Raw genomic sequence first — 24496 nt, forward strand, 5'->3', positions numbered from 1 at the left:
TGCTTTTATAATAATATATATATGTATAATTTAAATCGGAACAGAATTCTAGCCGTAGGTGATTTACAATTATATTCTTAAATTATATAGATTTAATTATCATTTACCCTGATTAGTTTTTACAAATAGATTAGAGAAGGACTTGAAAATATATTTTTCCAATTGTAGAACATTACATATGTTTTCTAGTTTCACCTGAAATATTCTCCCACTTTAGCATTTGTATCTAATAATTTGCTTCTGTAGGAAAGTGGTGGAGAGCATGTCTTTGTTATTTGATGATTCTTATATTTGTCTTCAAAAGAAAAATAAAATTAAAAAAAAAAAAACGAGGGAATGAAAACAAAGGGTGATGGAGTTATTCGATAGTTGGTTTGGCAGCAAGAGATAGCAAATATCAAATGAAATAGTGCAAAAATTGATTCGAACACCATTATTATCCTTTAAAAAAATGGAGATGTGCCCATTTGGCCTGGTATTTAAATTGATTAATGAGAGACAAATATGTATTATTAACGAGGACCACCTCAAAAAAAAACAAAGTTTTAATTAATTAAATAAATATTGTCACGATGTTTTAGAATTGTTTTTTAACCAGTCAAAGAATTGCATAGAGTTTCCAACTTCCACAGCTAGCAAAGAAAATTGGTCTGTTCCCCAAGTTTTGCAAGATAGTTTGGTAATAAAATCCAGTTTTATGCTCACGTCGTGCATTATTTTATTTTTAAAGTCACATCTACTTATCAGATCATTGCTATTATTCTACGTATTTTAATGTGAAATTTGCTACAAGCTTAGTTTATCAACGATTTGTTTTATTAGACAAATCATAGATTTATTAAATCATTTAGAATATATATTTTCATACAATCAGTGGATGAAGACCAGACTCCACTTTGTGAGATTTCAGTGGGTTTGTAGTTGTAATAGATGAATGAAGAAGAGAAACTTCCTAATATTGGAAAGAGATTTTTTAGCCATATGCAACAAAAATAAAAACAACAACGTACCCAATGTATATTCTATAATGTGGGATATGGGGAGGATAACGTATATGCAGACCTTACCCCTCCATCGAGAAGATAGAGAAGTTGTTTCCGATAGACCCTCGACTAAATAGAAAATCAAGATATTCGCAATCTAGAGTTTATGATTATAAACCCACACACAGATCCAAAAGAATAAAAAGAATATAATCTTTTAGGGGTCCTTTGGTACGAGGGATAAGGGAAATTAAATTTGAGATGAGTTTATTTCATGTTTGGTTGAGATAAATGTGGTATAACTAATCTCGGGATTAGTTATCCTGGAATCGTAGTATTTTTTTATCCCCATAGGAGGGCGGAATATTAATTTCGAAATAACTAATCCCGAAATAATTAATCATTACATAACTTATTTCCACCAAACGACCCTCACAGTATCACAAATTTGACTTAATTTGGAATTTTGGATCACTGTTCGTATTTGGTGCGGATAATATTTTACCTCTCTGCTCTACCTCTACCATTTCCCCTCTTTTATATCATAGTGTATAACCTATTTGTAAAAGGAAATACAATTTAATTGCCAAATGTTTAAGAGATAGACACCGACTTTCCTCAGCTTCACAAAATATTGGATTTACTTTTGATTTTATATGCCTAACTGACCCTAACAGATATTAGACAAATTCCATGTCTTCATCATTTTATTCTTTCTCTTAGATATGTTATTTCATTAAAGAGAAAAGAACAAGAAAAGTTGGGAATTTATCAATTCATTGAATTGTTGAAATTAAATCATTGAATTAGGTATACGCTGGTTTTAATAATTTGAAAGGATAATGATTAGAATATTTGTGACTTGCATGCATGGACTATATCTTTTTCATTGGATTTCTTAGGATTAATTATTGGACCACATAATTAATTTAGAAAGAGACAAAATTGTGACTCAACAGTTTTTACTTAACTATCATTAAATCAAAAAAAAAAACTTGCAATGTGCTTGTTTATCCAAAAAAACGGATAGAGTTGAATTTATACGTAGTTCTAATGATACGTGATATAAATTGATACAAATTGGGAAAGATATGTAAATAATTATAGAAATTAGTTATAAAAGAAATGGATGCAAACCGAATAAACTAGTTGGCCTAAAGCCTTCAAGTTTTATCACCTCCAAATTGAGTGAAGTACGATTAGTAGAAAGAAGCACTATGATTAAATATCAAAAGTCAAAAAGGATAGTATTTGCTCTTTTTTCTCTATATCTCAGAATGAATGTGTGTATCAATCAATGTCCCATATTACAAATGATAACCACTCTTAATATAGTGGGGGAGTCCCATTTTGGATATAATTAAAAATACATAGTAAGGATCCCATGATAGATTAATTAATTAGCTTTTCCTTGATTAAAACCGTAAATTTCGCCAAGATTCTCTCCCCAAATGTGGCTATAACGGCTTTTTGTTTCTTGGCTCGATCTCGATCTTGGCCAATCTCAATCTTGACCGGTCTCTGGGTCTCGAGCTCGACCTTGACTCGATCTCGATCTTGGCCAGTCTCGGTATTGATCGGTCTCTGGGTCTCGAGCTCGACCTTGACTCGATCTCAATATTGATCGGTCTCTAGGGCTCGAGCTCAACAACCTAACTTTGTGTCATGGCTCGATATTACAATGATGATCCTTGGACCATTATTATCCCATCTCGATTAGTCATACGGAGGGCAGACTCGATTTTGATCGTATACAGATAGTCCCCTCATTTCTCGGAAAGAAGATGATGAGAAACGATATGAATTTTCGAACTTCGACTTGTTGGATGATGATGTCAGCGACGAGCCTCATTGTGACGTATGCGACAAACGTTTCGTCGGTCCAGTTACCAAGGCATTAAATGCACGTCAGTCGATGGTCGGCCACTACCAATTTTGAACCGTCGTTGTGAAACCAATAAATAGCTCATTTCTTCATCATTCCAAACTTTTACTTTCAAATCTTTTTCATTCCTATCTTCATAGTTTTTTGCCTTCTCCAGAGCTCCCTATTTCCAAGTTTTGAAATTTCTTTGCTTGTTCATTTTAAAACACAAAATACTTCAATCTCCATTCTCCTTTGTTCACAAAAACTAAATGGCAAAAACATCTAAAATCGTTCCGCAGAAAGAGATTGCTTCGTCATCTCAACCGGCCGGCGAGAAACCAGTGGTGGAGCCACGCCTTGAGGAACTTATTCCGGGAGGGTGCGTTATTGATTCCGACTTTAAGGTCGAGAAACCCTCATCGGTGCTGGTCGATGCAATCCAGTATCGAGATATATATGCTCGATATCCCAAAGCCTTCTTGATCTGGTGAAAAAAGATTGCAATTGGAAAGATAAAGAGGCTATGATACCGGCACCGGAGGAAGCGATCACTACCCACGTGGAAGGGTACCTGAGTGTTTACACTTATCCTTTCATGTTGGGTCCCCTCGATCCAGTCTTCGTCGATTTCTGCAAGAAATACCAAGGCGACCCTCGGCCAAATTCACCCTTCTTTATGGAGGATCGTGATACTCCTCTGTTTCTTCATGAGTAAAATCGATGAGCTCTATTTCACCCTCGACCACCTCGTAAGATTATACAACCCTCGAATCTATCGAGGTGGGTTGATAAAGCTTCAATGCCAGGCCACCAAGGCATTCACCTCGAGTATAGATGAAGACAAAGATCGGGACTGGATGGGCCGGTTCGTTCGGTGTGAAGACCTCGAACCTAATCACGGCCGAGAGCATGCCATTTTTTGAGAAATGGAATATGAAACGTAAGTATGATCCCATCTTTAATTTCCGTTTGCTGTTTTTACTTCTTCATCCTTTCTTATCCGTATTTTTCTCAATACAGCCGTTGCTTGGATGCCGGGTGTGGTTCCCCACCTCGAGAACTGGGTGAGGAGTCTGGTTTCGACGTCAAAATACGCCGAGCGCGCGTGGCGCGATTTATCAAAGGGCTGGAGGGAGGCTCGTACTCATGGTAGGCCTTCTTATTGGCTTACCGATTTGCCTATATTTCAAGCATTTTCTCAGGCATGAGTTTACTTACTTTCTCTTTTTGTAGGTCTCGGAAAGGATGCGGCTATGAGACCCTCTTCCGGTGATGAAGAAGTTTTACCGCCTATCTCGAAACCGATGAAAGTGATTAAGAGAAAAAGGGTCTCAGACTCTAAAGGTCAAAAACCCAAGAAAATAGCGGGCCGTAAACCCAAGGGGAACACAATCCCACTAACTATGGAGTCGGTCCAAAAACTAAGGGACGAAGAAGAAGAAGAAGAAGAAGAAGAAGAAGAAGAAGAAGGTGATTCTGGGCTGGTGGCTCGTGCACGAGCTAGCACCGATATCTAGAAGACTTCAGAACCGGTGGGAGTCGATACTGCTCCGTCTAGGCTCTATGTGGTCGAAGAGGAGACTCCGGCCCAAGTTCCCGAGCTGAGGGGAACCGAAGATACTTTACCTCGGGGTGAAGGGACCATTAAAGAGGCAGTGGATGCCGATGCAGAAACCAGGCTTGAAGCTTGTCGAGAGGGAGGCGGTGCCCCATAAGACCTACTTGGGTAATAGAGATCGGGGATTCCCCCTCGTTTCTTTCATTTTCCCAGTCGATGATACGTGATGCTCAAGTCGTGGAGACTTGCCACGGGGAGGGGGCCCACGGAGAGGAAGTTTCTTTCCATGGTTATTTTGTCGGGGTAGAAGATGTCACCGATCTGAGTGACTTGGAGGCTCCGAAGAAGAGCTCGGGCAAGGTGGGAGTTTCTTGTCTTTTCAACAAAGCTCAACAGGCCCTGAATCGGGTAAGTTCATTTTCTCTTTGTCAATTTTCATACTTGTATTTTTCTTTCCTTGTATAATTCCTTCTTTCTATTTTTGTAGGCCTTTGTGCTTCATCACGAGGTGTTTCTCCGATCCCGAGGGGAGCTAAGCCGGTACGAAGCCGAAATCCGAGGGCTTACTGAGGAGAGAGATGCCTTGAAGCTTCTCAGTGAGCAGAGATAAGGAGAAGCAGAAGGACTTCGGGCTAAGCTAGAAGCAACTCAAAAATAACAAGTCGATTTGTCCGAGCAGGTAAAAAGAATTTTTGAAGTTAATGACAATGACTCGGGTGTGATGGCTAATAGTTCTGTCCCACAGGTCCAGCAAAAGCTCGATGTGATCAGGCAGCTTCGTGTTGAAGTGGACGCACTGAAAGTGGAGGCCGAGGAGTGGAAAAAGAATATGGACCGCCTTGCCTCAGAAAAGGAGGCCGCCCGGGCTCAACTGGCCTCGGCTGAGACCCAACTCTGAATCTTGAAAGAGAAAACCTTGGTGCAAGCCAAGAAAATCAAGGAGTTCCAGTCTCGGTTAGGCTTAGCAACTTCTGATAGAGAGAGACTGGCCATAGAACTTGCAGAGGCCAAATCGGAGGTCGAAATAGCCACGGCTAATACTGATGCAATGGTGGCCATCTACTGGTCCGATGCTGAAGCTACTCAGGTTCGACCAAAGGAAGCTGTCGAGGCTGCTCAAGCTCGAGTAAACTGGGTTGCCGAGCATGCTAAATGCCAGTGTCGTAGGGAGACTATCGAGGAGATCCATGCTCGTGGCTTCGATCTTACAGCCAAGATCGAGAATGCTAAGGAGCTTGAAACCGAAGCCAGAGTGTTGGCCTTTTTTGATGGTGACGATACCGGGAGTATGAGCGGATCTGAAGGCGAAAGAGGCCTCGAGAAGGAAGATGCTGCTCCCGGAGAGGACTAAGTCCTTTATATTTTTGTGTTTCTTTTAAGACCGTTTTGGTCTTTTGTAGAAAAACATGATCGGGCAATACTGCCCTTGTAAATAATTTTTGACACATGTATATAAAACTTTCTTCCTTTCCGCCTTATAAAATTATGAAGTTGTATTCTAAGATCCGAGGTTTAAACAATTTGATTGGAACTGAATTAGTATAGCCCTTAGATTTTACGGTTGAGTGAGTGCTTGCTCGAACTCGAAGTAAGGTAACCCTTAGGTTTTTTATCTGAGTGAGGATGGTATCTCGAACTCGAGACAAAATACAGCCCTTAGGCTTTTGTAAAAAGATTGGTTAAGGCTTTGTCCTCTTTTCGGCTTGAAAGAGTTTCTTATCATTTGTATTTGCGAAACATGTAATGCCTTGGCATGAAATAAGGAATTGTTCGAGGGTTCGAATAATTTTGTACTCATTAGAGTTATTGAGGCTTCGGTATTTATCGAAGCCTTTTATGATTTTACCGGGGTAGCCTTTTTAACCAGTTTATGAAAGATTTCGAAGGCCTATTTTATTACAGAATTCAGACGTCTTCGATCCGTGTTAATTCGACCGTAACCTCTTTAGTTTAGGATTTTCCTCTTGGGCTTTTTTCCCATTTTACTTCGAGCTTGCCCAAAGTGTCAGTCCCCGAGTGGGGTGGCTATGGCCTATAAAAATCCCTCTTTAGTTCGGTAAAGAAGAATACTTCTCTTTATAAATCATTATACATGCGTACATATTTTGTGCCAGGGCTCGAGCAAACTACGCGGGCATGGTTCGTTTGACCATTTGGCCCTTATAAATTTTTCCTATCTAGACACTGCTGCCATGAAGTAACTTCCTCGCATCAAACTTGATATTCGAGGGTAATGCCCCCTAGTATTCGAGGTTGATTGTAAATAGGCCTCAGATACTGTTGAATTGTTCTAAGTTTAGCACGATCAATAGTTGACTCATTAAAAACCTCGCCAGAAAATCTATTAGGACAAAATTGGTCTAAGGAAAAAAGAGTGCAACGCGTGCTTTCAGACCTAAAGGCTTTGTGTTAAAGAATCCATCGATGCTCCTGGTCGAACACCTACAAGGGTTAGTTTTGAAATATAAATGAAAATGGGAGGAATCGTACCTTAACAGTAGTATCGTTTTAGGTGCGATACATTCCAGTTGCTCGGTAGTTGTTTGCCGTTTATCATGCCGAACTTGTAGGATCCTTTTCCGATGATTTCGAGAACCTGATACGGTCCTTCCCAGTTCGGACCCAGTTTCCCTTCATTCGAATTTTGGGTGTTGAGGGTGACTTTTCTCAGCACCAAGTCCTTGATGTTAAAATGTCGAAGATTGGTTCTTCGATTGTAGTACCTTTCGATCCGCTGTTTTTGGGCGACCAATCGGACGAGAATGACTTCTCGTCTTTCGTCCAACAATTCTAGGATTGTATTCATGGTCTTGTAATTCGACTCCTCTGTTGCATATCGAAATCTGATGCTAGGTTTTTCGACCTCGATCGGGATCAGAGTTTCGGCGCCATAAACCAACGAGAACGGTGTTGCTCCGGTACTGAATTTTGATGTTGTGCGATATGCCCATAGGACCTCGAGTAGTATTTCTCTACATTTTCCTTTGGCGTCGGTCAATCTCTTCTTAAGATTTTAGATGATGGTTTTGTTGGTCGATTCGGCTTGTCCGTTCCCGCTGGGATGATAATGTGTTGATAGGATCCTTTTGATCTTGTGATCCTCGAGGAATTAACTTACTTTGATGCCGATGAATTATTTTCCATTGTCACATACAATCTCGGATGGCATCCCGAATCGATATATGATGTGGTCCCAAATGAAGTCTATGACTTTCTCGAAAGTCTGTGCTTTAACCCATTTAGCGAAATGATCAGTCATAAACAAAATAAACTGAGCCTTACATGTGGCTGATAGGAGGGGGGCAACGATGTCCATTCCCCAATTCATGAAGGCCATAGGGATAGGACCGAGTGGAGTAGTTCCCTTTTGGCATACCTTTGGCATTTGTCACATTTTCGAATGAACTCCCTTGTATCCTTGCCCATATCGGTCCAATAATACCATGTTCTGATTACTTAGAGGACCAGTGAAGCGACACTAGAATTATTTTCACAAGTGCCCTCGTGAATTTCCCGTAGGATGTAGTCGGTATCTCCCGATCCCAAAAATATTGCCAATGGTCCATCGAACGTCCTTCTAAACAGCGTTCCGTCTTCGAACAAGGTGAATTGTGCTGCCTTTGTGCGCAGAGCTCTCGATTCCTTAGGATCTGATGGAAGCTTTCCGTTCTTTAAGTATTCTATGTATTTGTTTCTCCAATCCCAGGTTAAACTTGTGGAGTTTATCTCGGCATGACCTTTTTCGATTACTGATTTCATGAGTTGTACGATAGTCCCCGAGTTGAGTTTGTCGTCTTCGACTGATGAACCTAAATTTGCAAGAGCGTCGGCCTCGTTGTTCTGTTCTCGAGGTACACGTTGCAAGGTCCATTCCTTAAATCGATGTAGGGTCACCTGTAGTTTATCCAAGTACCTCTGCATTCAGTCTTCTCGGATTTTAAAAGTCCCGCTAACTTGGTTTACCACGAGGAGGGAATCACTCTTAGCCTCTATGACCTCCGCTCCCAAGCTTCTAGCTAGTTCGAGACCTACAATCATGGACCCATACTCGACCTCATTATTAGTTAACTTTGTAGTTTTGATAGACTGTCTAACTACATTACATGTGGGTGATTTTAGTACGATGCCTAGTCCGGACCCCTTCGCGTTCGAAGCACCGTCCGTAAAGAGGGTCCAGACTCCGGAGGATGTACTAGATTTTATCAGCAGTTCTTGTTCAATATCGGGTACGAAGGTTAGCGTAAAATCAGCCACAAAGTCCGCCAGGATTTGAGATTTGATGGCTGTTCGGGGTCGATACTCAATATCGTACCCACTGCTTTTTGTGGCATATTTGGCCAATCGACCCAAAAGCTCGGGTTTTTGTAAAATAATTCGAAGAGGATAAGTTATTACAACACATATCGGATGACATTGGAAATATTATTTTAGTTTCCTAGAGGCGCTTATTAAAGCAAGCGCTAATTTTTCTAAGTGTGGATATCTAGTTTCAGCCTCGCCTAAGGTCCGACTGACATAATAAATAGAGAATTACGTACCTTATTCTTCTCGAAACAAGACTCTACTTACCGCTATCTCCGAGACAGCTAAGTACAGGTAAAGTTGTTCGTCCACTTTCGGGGTATGAAGCACCAACAGGCTTGATAAATACTGTTTTAGTTCCTTCAAGGCTTGTTGGCATTCCGGAGTCCATGCAAAGTTGCTCTTCTTCTTAAGTAGTGAGAAAAATCAGTGGCTCCTATCTGAGGATCTCGAAATGAATCGCCCTAGGGAGGCTATCTGTCCCGTTAGCCTCTGCACGGCCTTTACATTATCCACTACCGTGATATCCTCTATAGCTTTGATTTTATCGGGGTTGATCTCGATCCCTCGATTGGACACCATCAAAACCAAGAAACTTGCCCGAGTCAACCCCGAATGCACACTTTTTGGGGTTGAGATTCATATTGTATTCCTTCAGTATATCGAAAGTTTCCTGCAAATGATTTAAATGGTCCTCTGCTCGCAGGGACTTAACTAACATGTCATCAATATAAACTTCCATTGATTTTCCTATTTGATCTTCGAACATCGGTTTACTAGGCGTTGATAAGTTGCACCAGCATTTTTTATACCAAATGGCATTATGTTATAACAGTAGGTACCGTACTTAATGATAAACGAGGTCTTTTCTTAATCCTCCGGGTTCATTTGTATCTGGTTGTACCCAGAGTAGGCATCGAGAAAACATAGAATCTCGTGGTCAGCCGTGGCATCGATCATACGATCGATATTAAGCAAAGGAAAAGAATCCTTGGGGCATGATTTATTTAGGTCTTTATGATCTATATACATTCTAAGTTTGTTTCCCTTCTTAGGGACTACCACCACGTTTTCTAACCATTTTGGGTACTTTACTTCTCGAATGGATCCTATTTTGAGAAGTTTGGTTACCTCGTCCTTGATGAAGGCATGTTTGACCTCGGACTGGGCCTTCTTTTTTGCTTCATCGGGTGAAATTTCGGATCCAAGCTTAGTTTATGAGTGGTAATTTCCAGTGGGATCCCTGTCATGTCAAGATGGGACCAAGCGAAACAATCCATGTTAGCTATAAGAAATTGAATAAGCTTTTTCTTGAGCTCGGGACTTAACCCCGTGCCCAAGTATATCTTTCGTTCGGGCAGACATTCGATTAGTGTGATTTGCTCCAGTTCTTCGACCGTTGATTTGGTAGCGTCGGAATCATTGGGGACCACGAAGGATCGTAGGATCCCATAATCATCATCTTCGTCAGTCTTCTGCTTCCCTAGTTGGGTCGGGGCCGACGTTTGTGATTGTTATTTGGTATCCCATTTTTCCTTCGAATTTGATCCCTTTGTTGATATCGGAATTACTTCATCGACGGCAAACATTTCCTTTGTGGCAGATTGCTCTCCGTAGATTGTTTTGATTCCCTATGGTATTGGGAATTTTAGAACCTGGTGAAGGGTCGAGGGTACTGCTCTCATATTGTGGATCCACGGCCTTCCGAATAGGGCGTTATACCTCATGTCGCCCTCGATCACGTGGAACTTCATTTCTTGGATGGTCCCGACCACGTTTACTGGCAGAACTATCTTGCCCCTAGTAGTTTCACATGCCATATTGAATCCGTTTAGTACCAGGGTTACGGGCACGACCTGGTCCTCTAGACCGAGTTGCTCTACGACCCTCGATCGAATGATGTTGGCCAAACTACCTGGATCAATTAACACATGTTTTGCTTGAGTTTTATTCATAAGTACAGATATTACCAGTGTATCGTTATGGGGCTGTATGATTCCTTCTGCGTCTTTATCATTAAAGAACAAGGTTCCTTTAGGTACGTAATCCTGAGCTCGAGATTGCTTCTCTCTTACAATCGATATCTTAGTGCATTTAGGCACTAGCCCCTGGGGGACATCGATCCCTTCGATGATCATGTGGATAATATGTTGTGGCTCTTCTTGTTCGTTTTATCTGTTGAACTCTCTGTTTTTGAAATGATTCTTGGCCCAGTCACTTAAAAAGTCTCGAAGGTGCCCTTCATTGAATAACCAGGCTACCTCCTCTCTCAACTGCATGCAATCTTCCGTTCTGTGGCCATGGGTGCCATGATACTTGCACATTTGATTGGAATTTCTCTGGGCTAGATCGAACTACAGAGGTCGAGGCCATTTAGTATCTTTGATGTGTCTGATAGCCGACACGATGGCAGATGCATCAATGTTGAAGTTATACTCTGATAACCGCGGTGCTTCCTTAGGTCCGGTATGCCTGTCGAAACCATTCTTGTTCATCAACCCTAGAGACCCTTGGCCTCGATCACTTCTCCTTTCGCCTCGTATGGAGTTGCGTCCTAGTACGCTACCCCTACGATCTCCGCTATACGGGCGATAACGGTCCCTGTTCGATCTTGGTTCTCGGTCAATGTCCCTTTTAATAACGGACCCATAACCTAACTGGTCGTCCTCGACTCTAATCTTCGATTGATATCGATTGTGTACATCGGCCCAGGTAACAGCCGGATACTCAATCAAGTTCTGCTTCAGCTGCCGTGATGCCATTGAGCTTCGTTCGTTCAGTCCTTGGGTGAAAGCTTGAACGATCCAATCATCTGTGACCGATGGTAGATCCGTTCGTTTTATTTGAAAACGAGATACGAACTTTCTTAGCATCTCATTATCTTTTTGCCTTACCTTGAAAAGGTCTGACTTCCTTGTCTCGACCTTTATGGCTCTGGCGCATACTTTTACAAAAGAATCTACAACATGGCAAAAGAATTGATAGAGTTAGGCGGTAAATTATCATACCATATCATTGCTCCCTTTGACAGGATTTCCCCGAATTTCTTTAATAATACGGATTCGATCTCGTCGTCCTCTAGATCGTTCCCTTTAATGGCACATGTGTAAGAGGTGACATGTTCGTTGGGGTTAGTCATTCTATTATATTTAGAAATTTCGGGCATGCGGAACTTCTTGGAGATCTGTTTGGGAGCTGCGCTCGGGGGGAAGGGCTTTTGTAAGAACTTTTTGGAATCCAAACCCTTTAATATTGGTGGTGCCCCAGGGATTTGATCAACCCTGGATTTATAAGTTTCTACTTTTTTATCATTTACTTCAATCCTCTTTTCTCCTAACTCTATCTGTTTTGTCAGTTCCTCGAACATCTTTATAATTTCGGGGTTAGTCCCCGATTCTTATTTATTTGACCTTACTATAACTGGCCTCGTTCTGTGGGTGACTTCTTGGGGTGGACCGGGCTCGGGCCTGCTCGGTGCCTGGGTTTGGCTCTGCAATTGAGCTATCGCTACCTGTTGAGCTTGCAACATTTTGAAAATCATGCGCAGGCTGATACCGTCTTCTCCAACATTTTGGGTTTTTCGAACTGCAGATCGAGTTCTGCCATGAATGTTATTTTCGGGGTCGGAATGTTGGTTCGCCTTAATGGCCACATATGAATTAATGTCAATTGGATCTACGGCCCGAGTCCCAACGGGGTCAACGAGTGGCCTTTCATCCCCGAGCATCAGGTTGTTATTCTCATCTTGATGGCCAGCTTCGTTGTCGATAGGCAGGGCCATTAATTGATAGTTCGTTATTTTTAACCTGAAATCAAAGATACTTCCAAGAGCAAATGTAAAATAGTACGTTTTACGTAGATTCTTACCAAATAACCACTATTATCCTTAGCCCCACAGTGGGCGCCAAACTGTTTACCCGAAAAACAGATAGAGTTGAATTTATACGTAGTTCTAAGGATACGTGATATAAATTGATACAAATTGGGAAAGATATGTAAATAATTATCGAAATTAGTTATAAAAGAAATGGATGCAAACCGAATGAACTAGTTGGCCTAAGCCTTCAAGTTTTATCACCTCCAAATTGAGTGAAGTACGATTAGTAGAAAGAAGCAGTATGATTAAATATAAAAAGCCAAAAAGGATAGTATTTTCTCTCTTTTCTCTATATCTTAGAATGAATGTGTGTATCAATCAATGTCCCCTATTACAAATGATAACCACTCTTAATATAGTGGGGGAATCCCATTTTGGATATAATTAAAAATACATAGTGAGGATCTCATGATAAATTAATTAATTAGCTTTTCCTTGATTAAAGCCGTGATTTTCGCCGAGATTCTCTCCCCAAATACGGCTATAACGGCTTTTTTGTTTCTTGGCCGATCTCAATTTTGACCGGTCTCTGGGTCTCGAGGTCGACCTTGACTCGATTTCGATCTTGGCCGGTCTCGGTATTGATCGGTCTCTGGGTCTCGAGCTCGACCTTGACTCGATCTCGATCGGTCTCTGGGGCTCGAGCTCGACAACCTAACTTCGTGTCATGGCTCGATATTATAATGATGATCCTTGGACCATCATGTTCTCATCTCGATTAGTCATACGAAGCCAAGAGTCGATTTTGACCGTATACAGTGCTATAATTACAAGTGTTCAAATCACTTAATTTAACTTCGAGACAAAAATAACTGCTAAGATGCCACAAGTCGAATTAATACAAACCAAACGTGGTTTTCTATTTGTCTATTTGACTTTTCCTTGAAAACTTATTCTTTCTACTCTTCTTTATCTATCACCAAAAAAAAAATTGCTTCCAAAATTACACTTTAAGAAATCAAGGAGACATTAATTTTTCTTTCAAATTCCACCCTTATTAGTATTCCAAAAAGATATTTAATAATTAATTATTACTCTCTTCGGTCCACTTTAATTAATTTTTGGTTATTTTTATATATATTAATTATTAAGGAATCTACCTTTTAACATTAATTAACAATGAAGATCCATATTAACATTTACTATCTCATTAATTTGTTAATTAGAAATATAATAGACATTCCGAGACTCTTTACTCGAAGGGCAATTTTTTTAAAAAAGAAGTTAATTATTCTTGATATCTGAACGGAAGGAGTAATATAATGAAGAATTAACCCAAATAGCCTCTCACCCTATCACTTAAACTAAATAGCCGGTGAATGTATAATATATGCATAATTTATGTATTACATGTGTATAATTTAGTAAAATATCTCTTACGATCAAAATTATTAAGTACTTTTTTAATGAGAGTATCAAAATATTAAATGACAGTAAAAAGGATCGGAGGAATCGCTACTCGTAGATATATTACGGGGGGGGGGGGGTGTAGTAAACATAAATGATAAATTTATTGTTGTATGAAGATTTGGTAGTATTAGTCTTTCGTAATGCCTTTTTAAAATCAAGCACTTGTGCCACGTTAATTACCTTTAGTCTCAATCGTCATCAAATAATTAGGCTATCTTGACATTAAATTAATCTTTTCCTTTGTATCAAAGTTCAACACTATTATTTTTATAATTTCGTTTCCTTCGACGTGTGAGATAAGCTTAAGATCAACGAAACCGTGGAAAAAATATATAGGGGAAAGGAATAACAATATTTCTTTAGCACTAGTCAAATGGAAAGAAAAAAAAAAGGAGTCCAATTGCTATTCATATTAGAAATGATATTTGACAAAGTAATAGGTTCGAGTCAAAATGTCCATACTTCAATAGATGTATATAAATGTGCTATATAATGCATTCAAAATACTATTAGTATATAGTTTCCTTTTACTTGAAGGTGAATTATAAAAGAAAAGCTACATAAAATCCAATAGCTTCAAGATCTAGGGAAAAAGAAAAGGCATGCATGTTTTTAGAGTGCTACTTTCTTTATAAGAAATAAAGTCCTGGCTGTGTAAGGAAAAAATCGCCTTACCTTTTTCTTTCCTTCTTTTTCTCTCTTCTAAATACATAATTTTTCCTAAGAGAAACTCTTGCACTCATTGTACATTTAGATCTTTACGGTAACAATCTTATTTGTTCCGGATTTTTTTTGATTATTATAGTGAAGTGCTATTATATAAAATATATATTAGAACATCGCATGAAAAAATAGTTTTAAAAAAACTTGAATATTATAGTAATTGTTATTTTATAATATATATATATATATATATAGTAAATTTTTAATAGTAAATAAGAAAAAAAAATCCAAATTCGACTCTCGACTATACCTTCTTAATTTTATCATATCTTATATTTGAATTCATTCATATTTCATACTTTTGACATTAGTAAATTGTCTCTTATTTTCTGTTCATCTAACGGTACTCTAATTTGGACGTCAATGCAAGCAAATACAAGATATTTTGCTAGGGATAAAGATATGAATAAACTCAAGTAAAACAATGGATAAAATAAGAATATCTCGTATAGCATAGGGAATTTTGACCACTTTTCCTAATAGTATTTATATTCGATATAAATTATTTTCGTAAATTATGTGAACTTTGACTAATATTTTAAAATATATTTTTATCATATTAAATAGATCTAACTCATTTTAACTTCTAAAATCCTTGATCTTCCCTATGTTTATTATCTTCATCCGACCCCGTGAAATCTGACTTCTTTTTCTTAAATGCCCAAATCGTTCATTCAATCTTATTTAATGCTCCTTCAACTATATGAGACCCTCTAATTTTCTTTTACACCCCCCCCCCCCCAAAACCAACCCAAGTCACCCCACCCCATACTCGTTTTAGTCAAAGCCAACACGTTAAAATCTTACTCGCCACAACATAAAAACCGAAATTTCCTCCTAAGTCCCTCAACACAATTTCCCATATATATAAATCTCAAAATCTTTCCTCTATTCTCTCCATAATAATAACTCCAACTAATGGCAAAAACTCCAGAAAAAAACTCACCCCAAAAAATGGCAGCATCAAACAAAACTCACATATGGGATTGTGGAAGTTCACTCTACGACTCATTCGAATTAAAATCATTCGAACGCCAACTCGATTCAGCCATAGCTTCTAGAAGTCTCTCTATGCCTCATTTACCCGATCGTCATATTCTTATTCCATCTTCTAACTCGCAACAACAACAACAACAAACTCAATCCATTTCCAAAAAGAGTTCAAAAATCTCTAGATCTTTCCAAAAACTTCTGAAATCCTTGTTCAGACAAAAGCAGAACAATAGTCCGCTTTTTTCGGGACATAAACAGTCAATTGGAGATGGATTTTACGTTGTTTATGATAAATCTGGTGCACTTACGACGATTCCCGAAGGTCCTGAATATGATAATCTTTCGCCAGAAATTAAGTCGTTGGTTAGAAGAACGGGTTCTGAACGATTTACGGCGGCTTCTATTGGTATTTCATGTGCTTAATATAGATATTAGTATTAATTAATTGTAGTAGTTAGAAACTAATGACTAATATGTATAGGGTGGTTAATTAAGTTCAGCAGTGCAATAATACGTTTCTGCTTTTGGAATATTGTTGTTGCTAGTTTTAAAACTCAATTTTGAAGTTTCAATGGCGTATACAATGTAGTACTTCTATGTGACATCATGATTCCAAGAATATTGGTTGATCATTTTGGTACGACTTACATATTAGCACCATTTTTCTTCAATTGAAGATTGTGAATTAGTAATTTATTTTTAGTTTCATATCAAACATGTGTTGGTGCCTTTTTGCATATTAACCAATGTTTGCATTCCGGTGTCTACCCACTAATGTTTGCATTAGGTTAGCTATCTACGTCATACTTCTTTAATTTGGGTGCCTTGTGCACCGGGTTGCCATGCATCCATTGCCAGTATTTTATATTTATCATATATGACTCCAAGCTATATTGTCGAGGGTCTATTGGAAATCACTTCTCTATCTCCACAAAGTATGAGTAAGATTTGCGTACACACTAACCTCCCATGACCTCACTATGTGGGATTATACTGGGTATGTTGTTGTTGTTGACTCCAAGCTATATTGTGAGCCAAGGGTAAGGTTTGTATAAAATTACAAAAAGTCAGGGGCGGAGCTAGCATAGGATTTGCGGGTTTAGCTGAACCCAGTAATTCTAGTCTAAACCATGTATTTGTCTTAAAAAGTTCATTAAATATGTATAAATTATTAATTTGGAACCTACATATAAACGAACTAGAATCTCGAACCCACAAACTTCAATCCCTGACGCATATGCAAAAAGTACACCTCAACTGATTAGGCATACATGATTCGAACATGCCGTCTTCAGTCTTCAGGCTACGGGCTAGATGATAATACATTTTAAAAAAAAAATTTGTGATATATATCTTACTAAAAAAATTATGTAGTATAAATAGTATGAAATCAATCAAAGAGGATTGCGATCTCGATTTGAGATGATAATTTTTGTAAATTTGTCGACGCGATTGTTTTGGGGAAAAGGTGTTTAATTCTAGCTTAAATTCGAAGTGATTGATATCTTTTACATCACTGATGACGGTACATATAAGTTGACTCCAACTATCTACGTTAGAGGTGGAGACGTGCAGTATTTAAGTAAAATTGACAGGAAATATTCTAACATTTGTAAGTGACCAAAATTTGACACTAACCAAGCACTATACGAGGTAGTTTTATTACCATTTACATGTAAAAATGAAGTGATTTAGAAGGAAAATAACTTTCGCTGGAATTGTTTTCTTGATAATCAAATACCAAAAAATGACTAAAGAATTGTTTTCTTTAGAACTGTAGTTTTGGGAATAATTAAGTTGCAGTACCATAGAACTATGCATCAAACAAATGTAGAAGATGCTAAGCTACCACAAAGAAGTTAATGGCATCTTGTGGTGGGTGGAATAGAAGAAAACAAGAAGCAATAAACTCGAGGTATTGTCTATATTTGTGGCGTCAGCTAAAAAACTACGAAAGAGAATATTAATGACATCCTCAATTCTCATCCATGTTTTTTGTTTTAGAACTTATGAATTAATAGTATGTACCTTATTTACCTATATTGTCTTGTTCTTAAGGGGGGAAAAAAACAATCTCATTCAAATTCCAAGTGTGTTCATTCTTACTCTTCTTTTTCTTTGAGTTTATGACTTAGCCACTATCTATAATTAGTTGGGTCCGGATCTAAGTCCAAAAAATTAGTCATTAATTTCAAATCGTGGCTATGGATCAAACTTAGCAACCAGCTATGTCGCTCAAACTCTTCTAAAATATTATAGCACATCTAATTTTTCAAAATACATTATTTTTAGAAGATCTAATACACACACGGTTTTATTTTTAAAGAGTTCGGGTAACATAAATGATTAAGTGTCAGTAAATAATATAATTACACAAAAATAGCTATAAAAATTAAAAGATATTCACGGATAGAACGTGAATTAATGAACGGTTTAATTAGGAAGAAGATACCATAGTTCTCGTGAGGTTGGTGGCAGCATTTACTGAAGAGGGAAGCTTTTGATTGGCCAAATGAGAAGGACTGAGACTAGAAAGTTCAGAGTTTTATTTTTCAAACTTCATGTCAGTCTTTAGTAGTAAAGATTAAAAAGGATTGATCAATGAATTTAATGCAGGCTGTCTATGCATGCGTGGCCCAGATTCAATTTTTGAAATGTTTCGACGTGGTGCTGTTTTCAACTTTTAAAGGTCATATACGCACAACTTTTAAAGTTTTGTACATACTTCAAAAATATAATATGTGGCAATCTGATAAATATGAAAAGTGCATGTTTTTAAGTGAGTTTGTGCATTAATTTTTGTGTGAGTCGCCGGCGGAGGCGAATTTAGGATTTGAAATTTATGAATTTCTACCGTAATTTCAAATTAATATACAATAATAACTGGGTTCACAATTATATATTTATAAATATTTAGAGGATTTCTTAATAGAACTATAGGGTCTATGCAAAAGTTATTGGGTTCCGAGAAACCCAGTAACAACACTCTAGATCCGCCATTGGTTACGGAAGTTCACACCGCTTTTGATATAGGATGATTTACGTAACATAGCAAACACATACAATGTATTTATTATTCGTAGCTATACTTTCAAAAAATTATCATTTATAGCTACATTTGAATTTTATACAAATTCACATGTAGTACTGAAACAAGAGATCAATTATTTGAACTGAAATAAAAAAATAACAGCTCTTATAGCTCAGTTGGTTAGAACATTCGCTTAGTAGGTGGAAGTCTTGAATTCATCAAATCTCAATGAGATCATTCTATTTTTCTGTATTTCTGTATTTTGCCTTGGTTGTGTTCGTTGCACGAACAAATACACTACGGTTTGACACATGTTGTATTCGTTGCACATCCGAATACAAGTGATACAAGCTAATAATAATTAAATAGTAGTTATAAATAGTAATTAAGCAAACTATAATCTCATTGATTTTTAACTTCGAAAATTCCTCCATAAAATATGCTAATTATGTGTTTCTTATTAGTGGCGAAGCTAGGATTTTTTTCAAGGGTATTCAAATTTGAAAGAAGTGAAAAAATAAATCCCGACAAAGGGTGTTCAATATGTGTTACATACCTCTAAAACATAATATTTTACCTATATACACAATGCAATTTTTCGACGAAGGGTGGTCAGTTGACCACCCTTGTGACCGTTTCTTATATGTAAGAACGAACTTGCGTGAAAAAGGATCAAATAGGAGAAAAATTAGCGGAAAAAATTAAAGAGAAAAGTCCCTCACAATGAAGCGAGTAATGGCGGAGCCAAAATTTTTATTAAGGAGAGTCAAAATATAAAGAAACAAACTCACCAAGAAGTCAAGAGGTGTCATTATATAGTATATATACATATTTTTTTAAAAAATTATCGAGCTATACAGTGTAATTTTCTGACGAACGGGTGTCGGTCGACACCTCTTCGATGCATGTGGCTCCGCCGCTAATGTTGTTGTTGTTGTTTACTAAGTAATTTCGAGTGGTTTAGGTTTACTTTACCATATCAGAACTGGAGCACTTTCCACGAGGCATTAAGGGCTAACTACAAGAAAAACAACGTTTCATTGAACCAATTATATTTTTCACCTAATAGGCGAAAGGAAGAGGGGAGTGAAGCTTAGCGAGCTTTATATATAATGTGACTAATACATAAGTCGTTGGCAAAGAGATGTGATGACCCAAAAGGTCATCTTATATTTAAGAACTAGAATTTGTGCTCTTAAGCCTTAAAAATCTCACTTTACCCTTCTCGATTTACGTGCATAGTTCGGACAGATTTTCGAAAAAGCTTTTATGTTGAAAACTAATGAAAATAAGAATTTTTGCCTTAAATATTGATTTTAATTGACTTCGGACAATATTTTTGGTAAACGGGTCCAGATCCGTACTTTGACGGTCCCGGTAGGTCCGTATCGAATTATGGGACATGGGTATATGCCCGGAATCGAATTCGGAGGTCCCTAACTTGAGTTATGATTTTTTGATGAAAATTAAAAGTTTAAAAATTATTTGTTTTTAAGAATTAATTGATATTTGGCATTGTTAGTATCGGGTCCGTATTTTTGATTTCAGAGCCCGGTTCAGGTTTATTATGATATTTAAGACTTGTCTGTGAAATTTAGTAAGAAACGGAGTTGATTTGACGTGATTCGTACGTCCAGTTGAGAAGATAGAAATTTTAAAGTGTTCTTGAGAATTTCATTTGATTTGGTGCTAAATTCGTAGTTTTAGGTGTTATTTTAGCGATTTGATCGCAAGAGTAAGTCCATATGATATTTTTAGACTTGCGTGCATGTTTGGCTTGGAACCCCGAGGGCTCGGGTGCCATTCAGGCGATACGCGAGTTGAGTTCAAACCTCAACAAGGCTGCTGGTACACCAAATCTGGTGTGCCCGCACCTGCGAGCCTTTTAGTCGCAAGTGCGAGCTCGCAGGTGCGAGCGATAGCCCCGCAGGTGCGACCCAGGCCTGAACTTCATGTTTTCGCAGATACGGACTTTTCTCCGAAGGAGCGGGACCGCAGAAGCGGAACTCTGTCCGCAGGTGCGGCCCCAGTTGGCCCAGCCCTTTTCCGCAGAAGCGCACATCCTATCCGCACGTGCGGATGCGCAGGTGCGAAGGTCGCTGGGCAGTGAGTTCATTTAATTCGGACTCCAACCATTTTTCTTCTCGTTTTCCAAAGAGTAGGAGGCCTAGGGCGATTTTTCAAAGATATTTTCTTCCCCAAATCATAGGTAAGTGTTCCTTAACTCGTTTCCTTCGATCTTTTACTTCATTCTAATAGAACTCAACCTAAAATCTGGAATTTTCATAGTAGAATTAGGGATTAGAGTAGAAACTAAGAATTTCAAGAATTTGAAGATTTAGACCTCGATTTGAGGTCGGATTCCAAAACTAATTACATATTCGGGCTTGGGGGTGAATGAGTAAAAGAATTTTAATCCGAACCTCGGATTTTGACCAAACGGGTCCGGGGTCAATTTTTTTGACTTTTTGGAGGAAATTTTAAAAATTTAATTTGTGAAATATAATTGATTCCTTTAGCAATGTTTGATATTATTGAGTCATTTTTGAATATATACGAGTGGTTTAGAGGTGAATTCCAAAGAAAAAGTTATGATTGGGAATTAAGTGGCTTTCGGAGCGAGGTAAGTGCCGTGTCTAACTTTGGCTTGAGGGAATATGTATTATGTGTTCATTTGCTACGTGTTTGGTTGTTAAATACGATGTATATGTGAGGTGACGAGCATCTATGCGTCGTTGTCGAGCCATAGCATGCGAGTGAAATTCTATTCTTATCTATTTTGTAGTCTTAAATTCTACTACACATGCTTAGCGGGTTATTTGAAATGTTGGGTGACTCATATTTGGTTTTACTGAGATTTGGTAACTTTCAAATATTGATTCGAGGTTGAGATTACATTGTACTATTGTGTATGGGAAAAATACTGGTTTCTTTGTGATACTCTTATCTATCCGTTGTTATTGATTCTGTGATTTGTGAGGAGGAGTGTAAAGCACGAAGGGTGATGCCGTGCATGCATTATTTATATTGTGAGGAAGAGTGTAAAGCACGAAGGGTGATGCCGTGTATATTATGAGAGGTTTAAAAGCACGAAGGGTGATGTCGTGCCGTTCTATTTATTTATTTGGGTGAGGTTGAGAGTAAAAGCACGAAGGGTGATGCCATGTCGTTTTATTTATTTATTTGGCGAGATTGAGAGTAAAAGCACGAAGGGTGATGCCGTGCAGTTTTCCTTTGCTATTTTAATTGCTCAATTCGTTTACAGATTTTCTGTTTAATTATGCGTTTTCATTATTCCACTCTTTATGTTGTATTCCCCATTGTATGTCCCCTTCATATTATTTCTGCATTATTTTTTTATTTACCGTTGTTGCCACTAGCATGATTATATTGCTCAGGTTATATGTGGATGTCTTGTCCTAGCCTCGTCACTACTTCGCCGATGTTAGGCTCGACACTTACCAGTACATGGGGTCGGTTGTACTGATGCTACACTCTGCACTTTTTATGCAGATTTTGATACCGGCTCAGGTTGATCGAGATTTGCTACTGGTCCGCTGTCCGGAGACTCAAGGTAGATCTGTCGGCGTTCACAGACCTTGAAGTCCCTGTCTATCTTTTATGTCCTACTGTTTTCTTTTATTCAAACAATTGTATTTCTTTCAGACTATTACTTGTAGTAAGTTCTAGAATGCTCGTGAATTGTGACTCCAGATCCGGGTGATAGTAATTAATACAGTTTTATGATTTTCCGCACTTATTATATTTCATCTTAGTTAATTATTGTTATTTACTGAATGGAATAAAGAATTGGTTTAACGATTTTTTTTACGTTGGCTTGTCTAGCAAGTGAAATGTTATGCGTCATCATGATCCCGTCGGTGGAAAATTTCGGATCGTGACAAGAGAGCTCGAAGAGCTTCCTTCCATCTTACTAAGCTAAGATCTCAGGTCTTCGAGTTAGCTCACATTTTTTTTGTTTTGAATAAGAGTATCTATAAAATAACCTATTATTTCTTCTTAAATGTCTCACTTAATTAACATTATATTAGTTGAAAAGGTAAAAAAAAAGCATTAAAGAAGAAAACGCTCTCTTCCACTAATTTTCTATAATTAGATTAGAACCCAAAATCTATAGTTAAGTGGAGAGATTCTATTCCTTTAATAATATATATCGTGTACAAATTAAACCTGTGGTTGTGATTGTCGACGTGAAGAGGTAGGTTATCCACTTATCTTTAAGACACCCCATTTGCGAGGGAAAATATGGCGGTTAGGTTTGCCAATTTCATTTTCTCATTATCATCTTTTAAAATGATAGATAATGAGATGATACTAAGATGATTTAATAAGGTAGTTGCCTTAATTCAATCGGTACAAATCAATGACACTTTCCTTCTTTATTGTGTACTACTACATGAGAAATCTCCTTTAATTTAAGGCGATGAAACCTTGCTTTTTTATTCTATTTTTTTAATATGGAATTTTGCCATGAATGCCGTAATTTGTGGCTGATTTCCTGTTTATTGATTTGGATATTCCTTGTGTTTTTCTTTTAATGAAGCAAATCGAAATAACAAAAAGAATGTTACTCCCTTCAGACACAATTTTGTAGTCATTTTGACAAATTAAGTTTATTATAAAATATTTGACGTTTTAAAAAAAAAAAAAGGCCATTTATTATTATTTTTTCTACGAATCGTTCCTTAGTGTTTCAATAATATAACTGTTAATACCTTGTCGAGAGTGAGTGTACGGTAATTTTAAAACATATTCAAAGTGAAAGAGTAGATTTGGATATTTTCCAAAGTATTTTCACATGTGAATTTCAACCACCGTGTTCGAATATTTAAAGTGTAAGTTCAGCGATGTGTCTGGGGAAGCGGACGTGGATGTGAGGCTTGACTCGCAAGTTATCCCTAAGAGAAAGAGTTCAAGTACCTAGGTCCATTATCCAGGGAGATGGGGAGATCAACGGGGATGTCACGCACCGTATCGGGGTGGGATGGATGAAATGGAGGTTAGCGTCTGGAGTCCTGTGTGAGAAGAAGGTGTCACTGAAACTTAAAGGTAAATTCTATAGAGCGGTGGTTAGACCGACCATGTTGTATGGGACTGAGTGTTGGCGAGTCAAGAATTCTCATATCTAGAAAATGAAAGTAGCCGAAATGAGGATGTTGCGATGGATGTGCAGGCACATTAGGCTGGATAAGATTAGGAATGAAGATATTCAGGAGAGGGTGAGCGTGGCTCCCATAGACGACAAAATGCATGAAGCGAGACTTAGATGGTTCGAGCACGTGCGGAGGAGGAGCCTAGATGTCCCGGTTAGGAGGTGTGAACGGCTGACTTTGACAGGTACGAGGAGAGGTAGAGGGCGGCCTAAGAAGTATTGGGGCGAGGTGATCAGGCACGACATGACGCAAACTTCATATTTCCAAGGACATGGCCCTGGATAAGGAGGTGTGGAGGTCGAGCATTAGGATTGTATGTTAGGGGGTAATTGAGCGTTTTTTCCTCGTTGTTCCGACTAGTCTGATAGTGTTTTGTCTAGGACTACTAACGGTTTTTGTTTCATCACACTATTTTTATTTTCAATTTTAGTATTATCATAATTATTGTCCTTTCACTTATTTGTTGTTTCTTACAATACTGATATTATTTGTCTGATTTCTGTTGTTGTTACATATCTTTTGTCTCTGAGTCGAGGGTCTCCCGGAAACAGCCTCTCTACCCTTTCAGGGTAGGGGTA

At 38.2% G+C, this 24496-nt stretch overlaps 1 protein-coding gene across 1 annotated transcript; it reads left to right on the top strand.

The window, feature by feature from the left end:
- The first annotated feature begins 15598 nt into the window (after positions 1-15598).
- Positions 15599-16315, top strand: LOC107815422 (uncharacterized). Its single transcript, XM_016640999.2, has one exon. It carries the CDS (start codon positions 15639-15641, stop codon positions 16134-16136), a length of 498 nt encoding a protein of 165 aa, XP_016496485.1. The 5' UTR covers positions 15599-15638; the 3' UTR covers positions 16137-16315.
- Positions 16316-24496: the final 8181 nt, after the last annotated feature.

The sequence above is a fragment of the Nicotiana tabacum genome, chromosome 23 (genome assembly GCF_000715075.1).
Source record: "Nicotiana tabacum cultivar K326 chromosome 23, ASM71507v2, whole genome shotgun sequence".
Taxonomy (NCBI): domain Eukaryota; kingdom Viridiplantae; phylum Streptophyta; class Magnoliopsida; order Solanales; family Solanaceae; genus Nicotiana; species Nicotiana tabacum.

Bases quoted from the DNA above. Each gene is read 5' to 3' on its own strand.
- LOC107815422 (XM_016640999.2), top strand. From the start codon at position 15,639: ATGGCAAAAACTCCAGAAAAAAACTCACCCCAAAAAATGGCAGCATCA.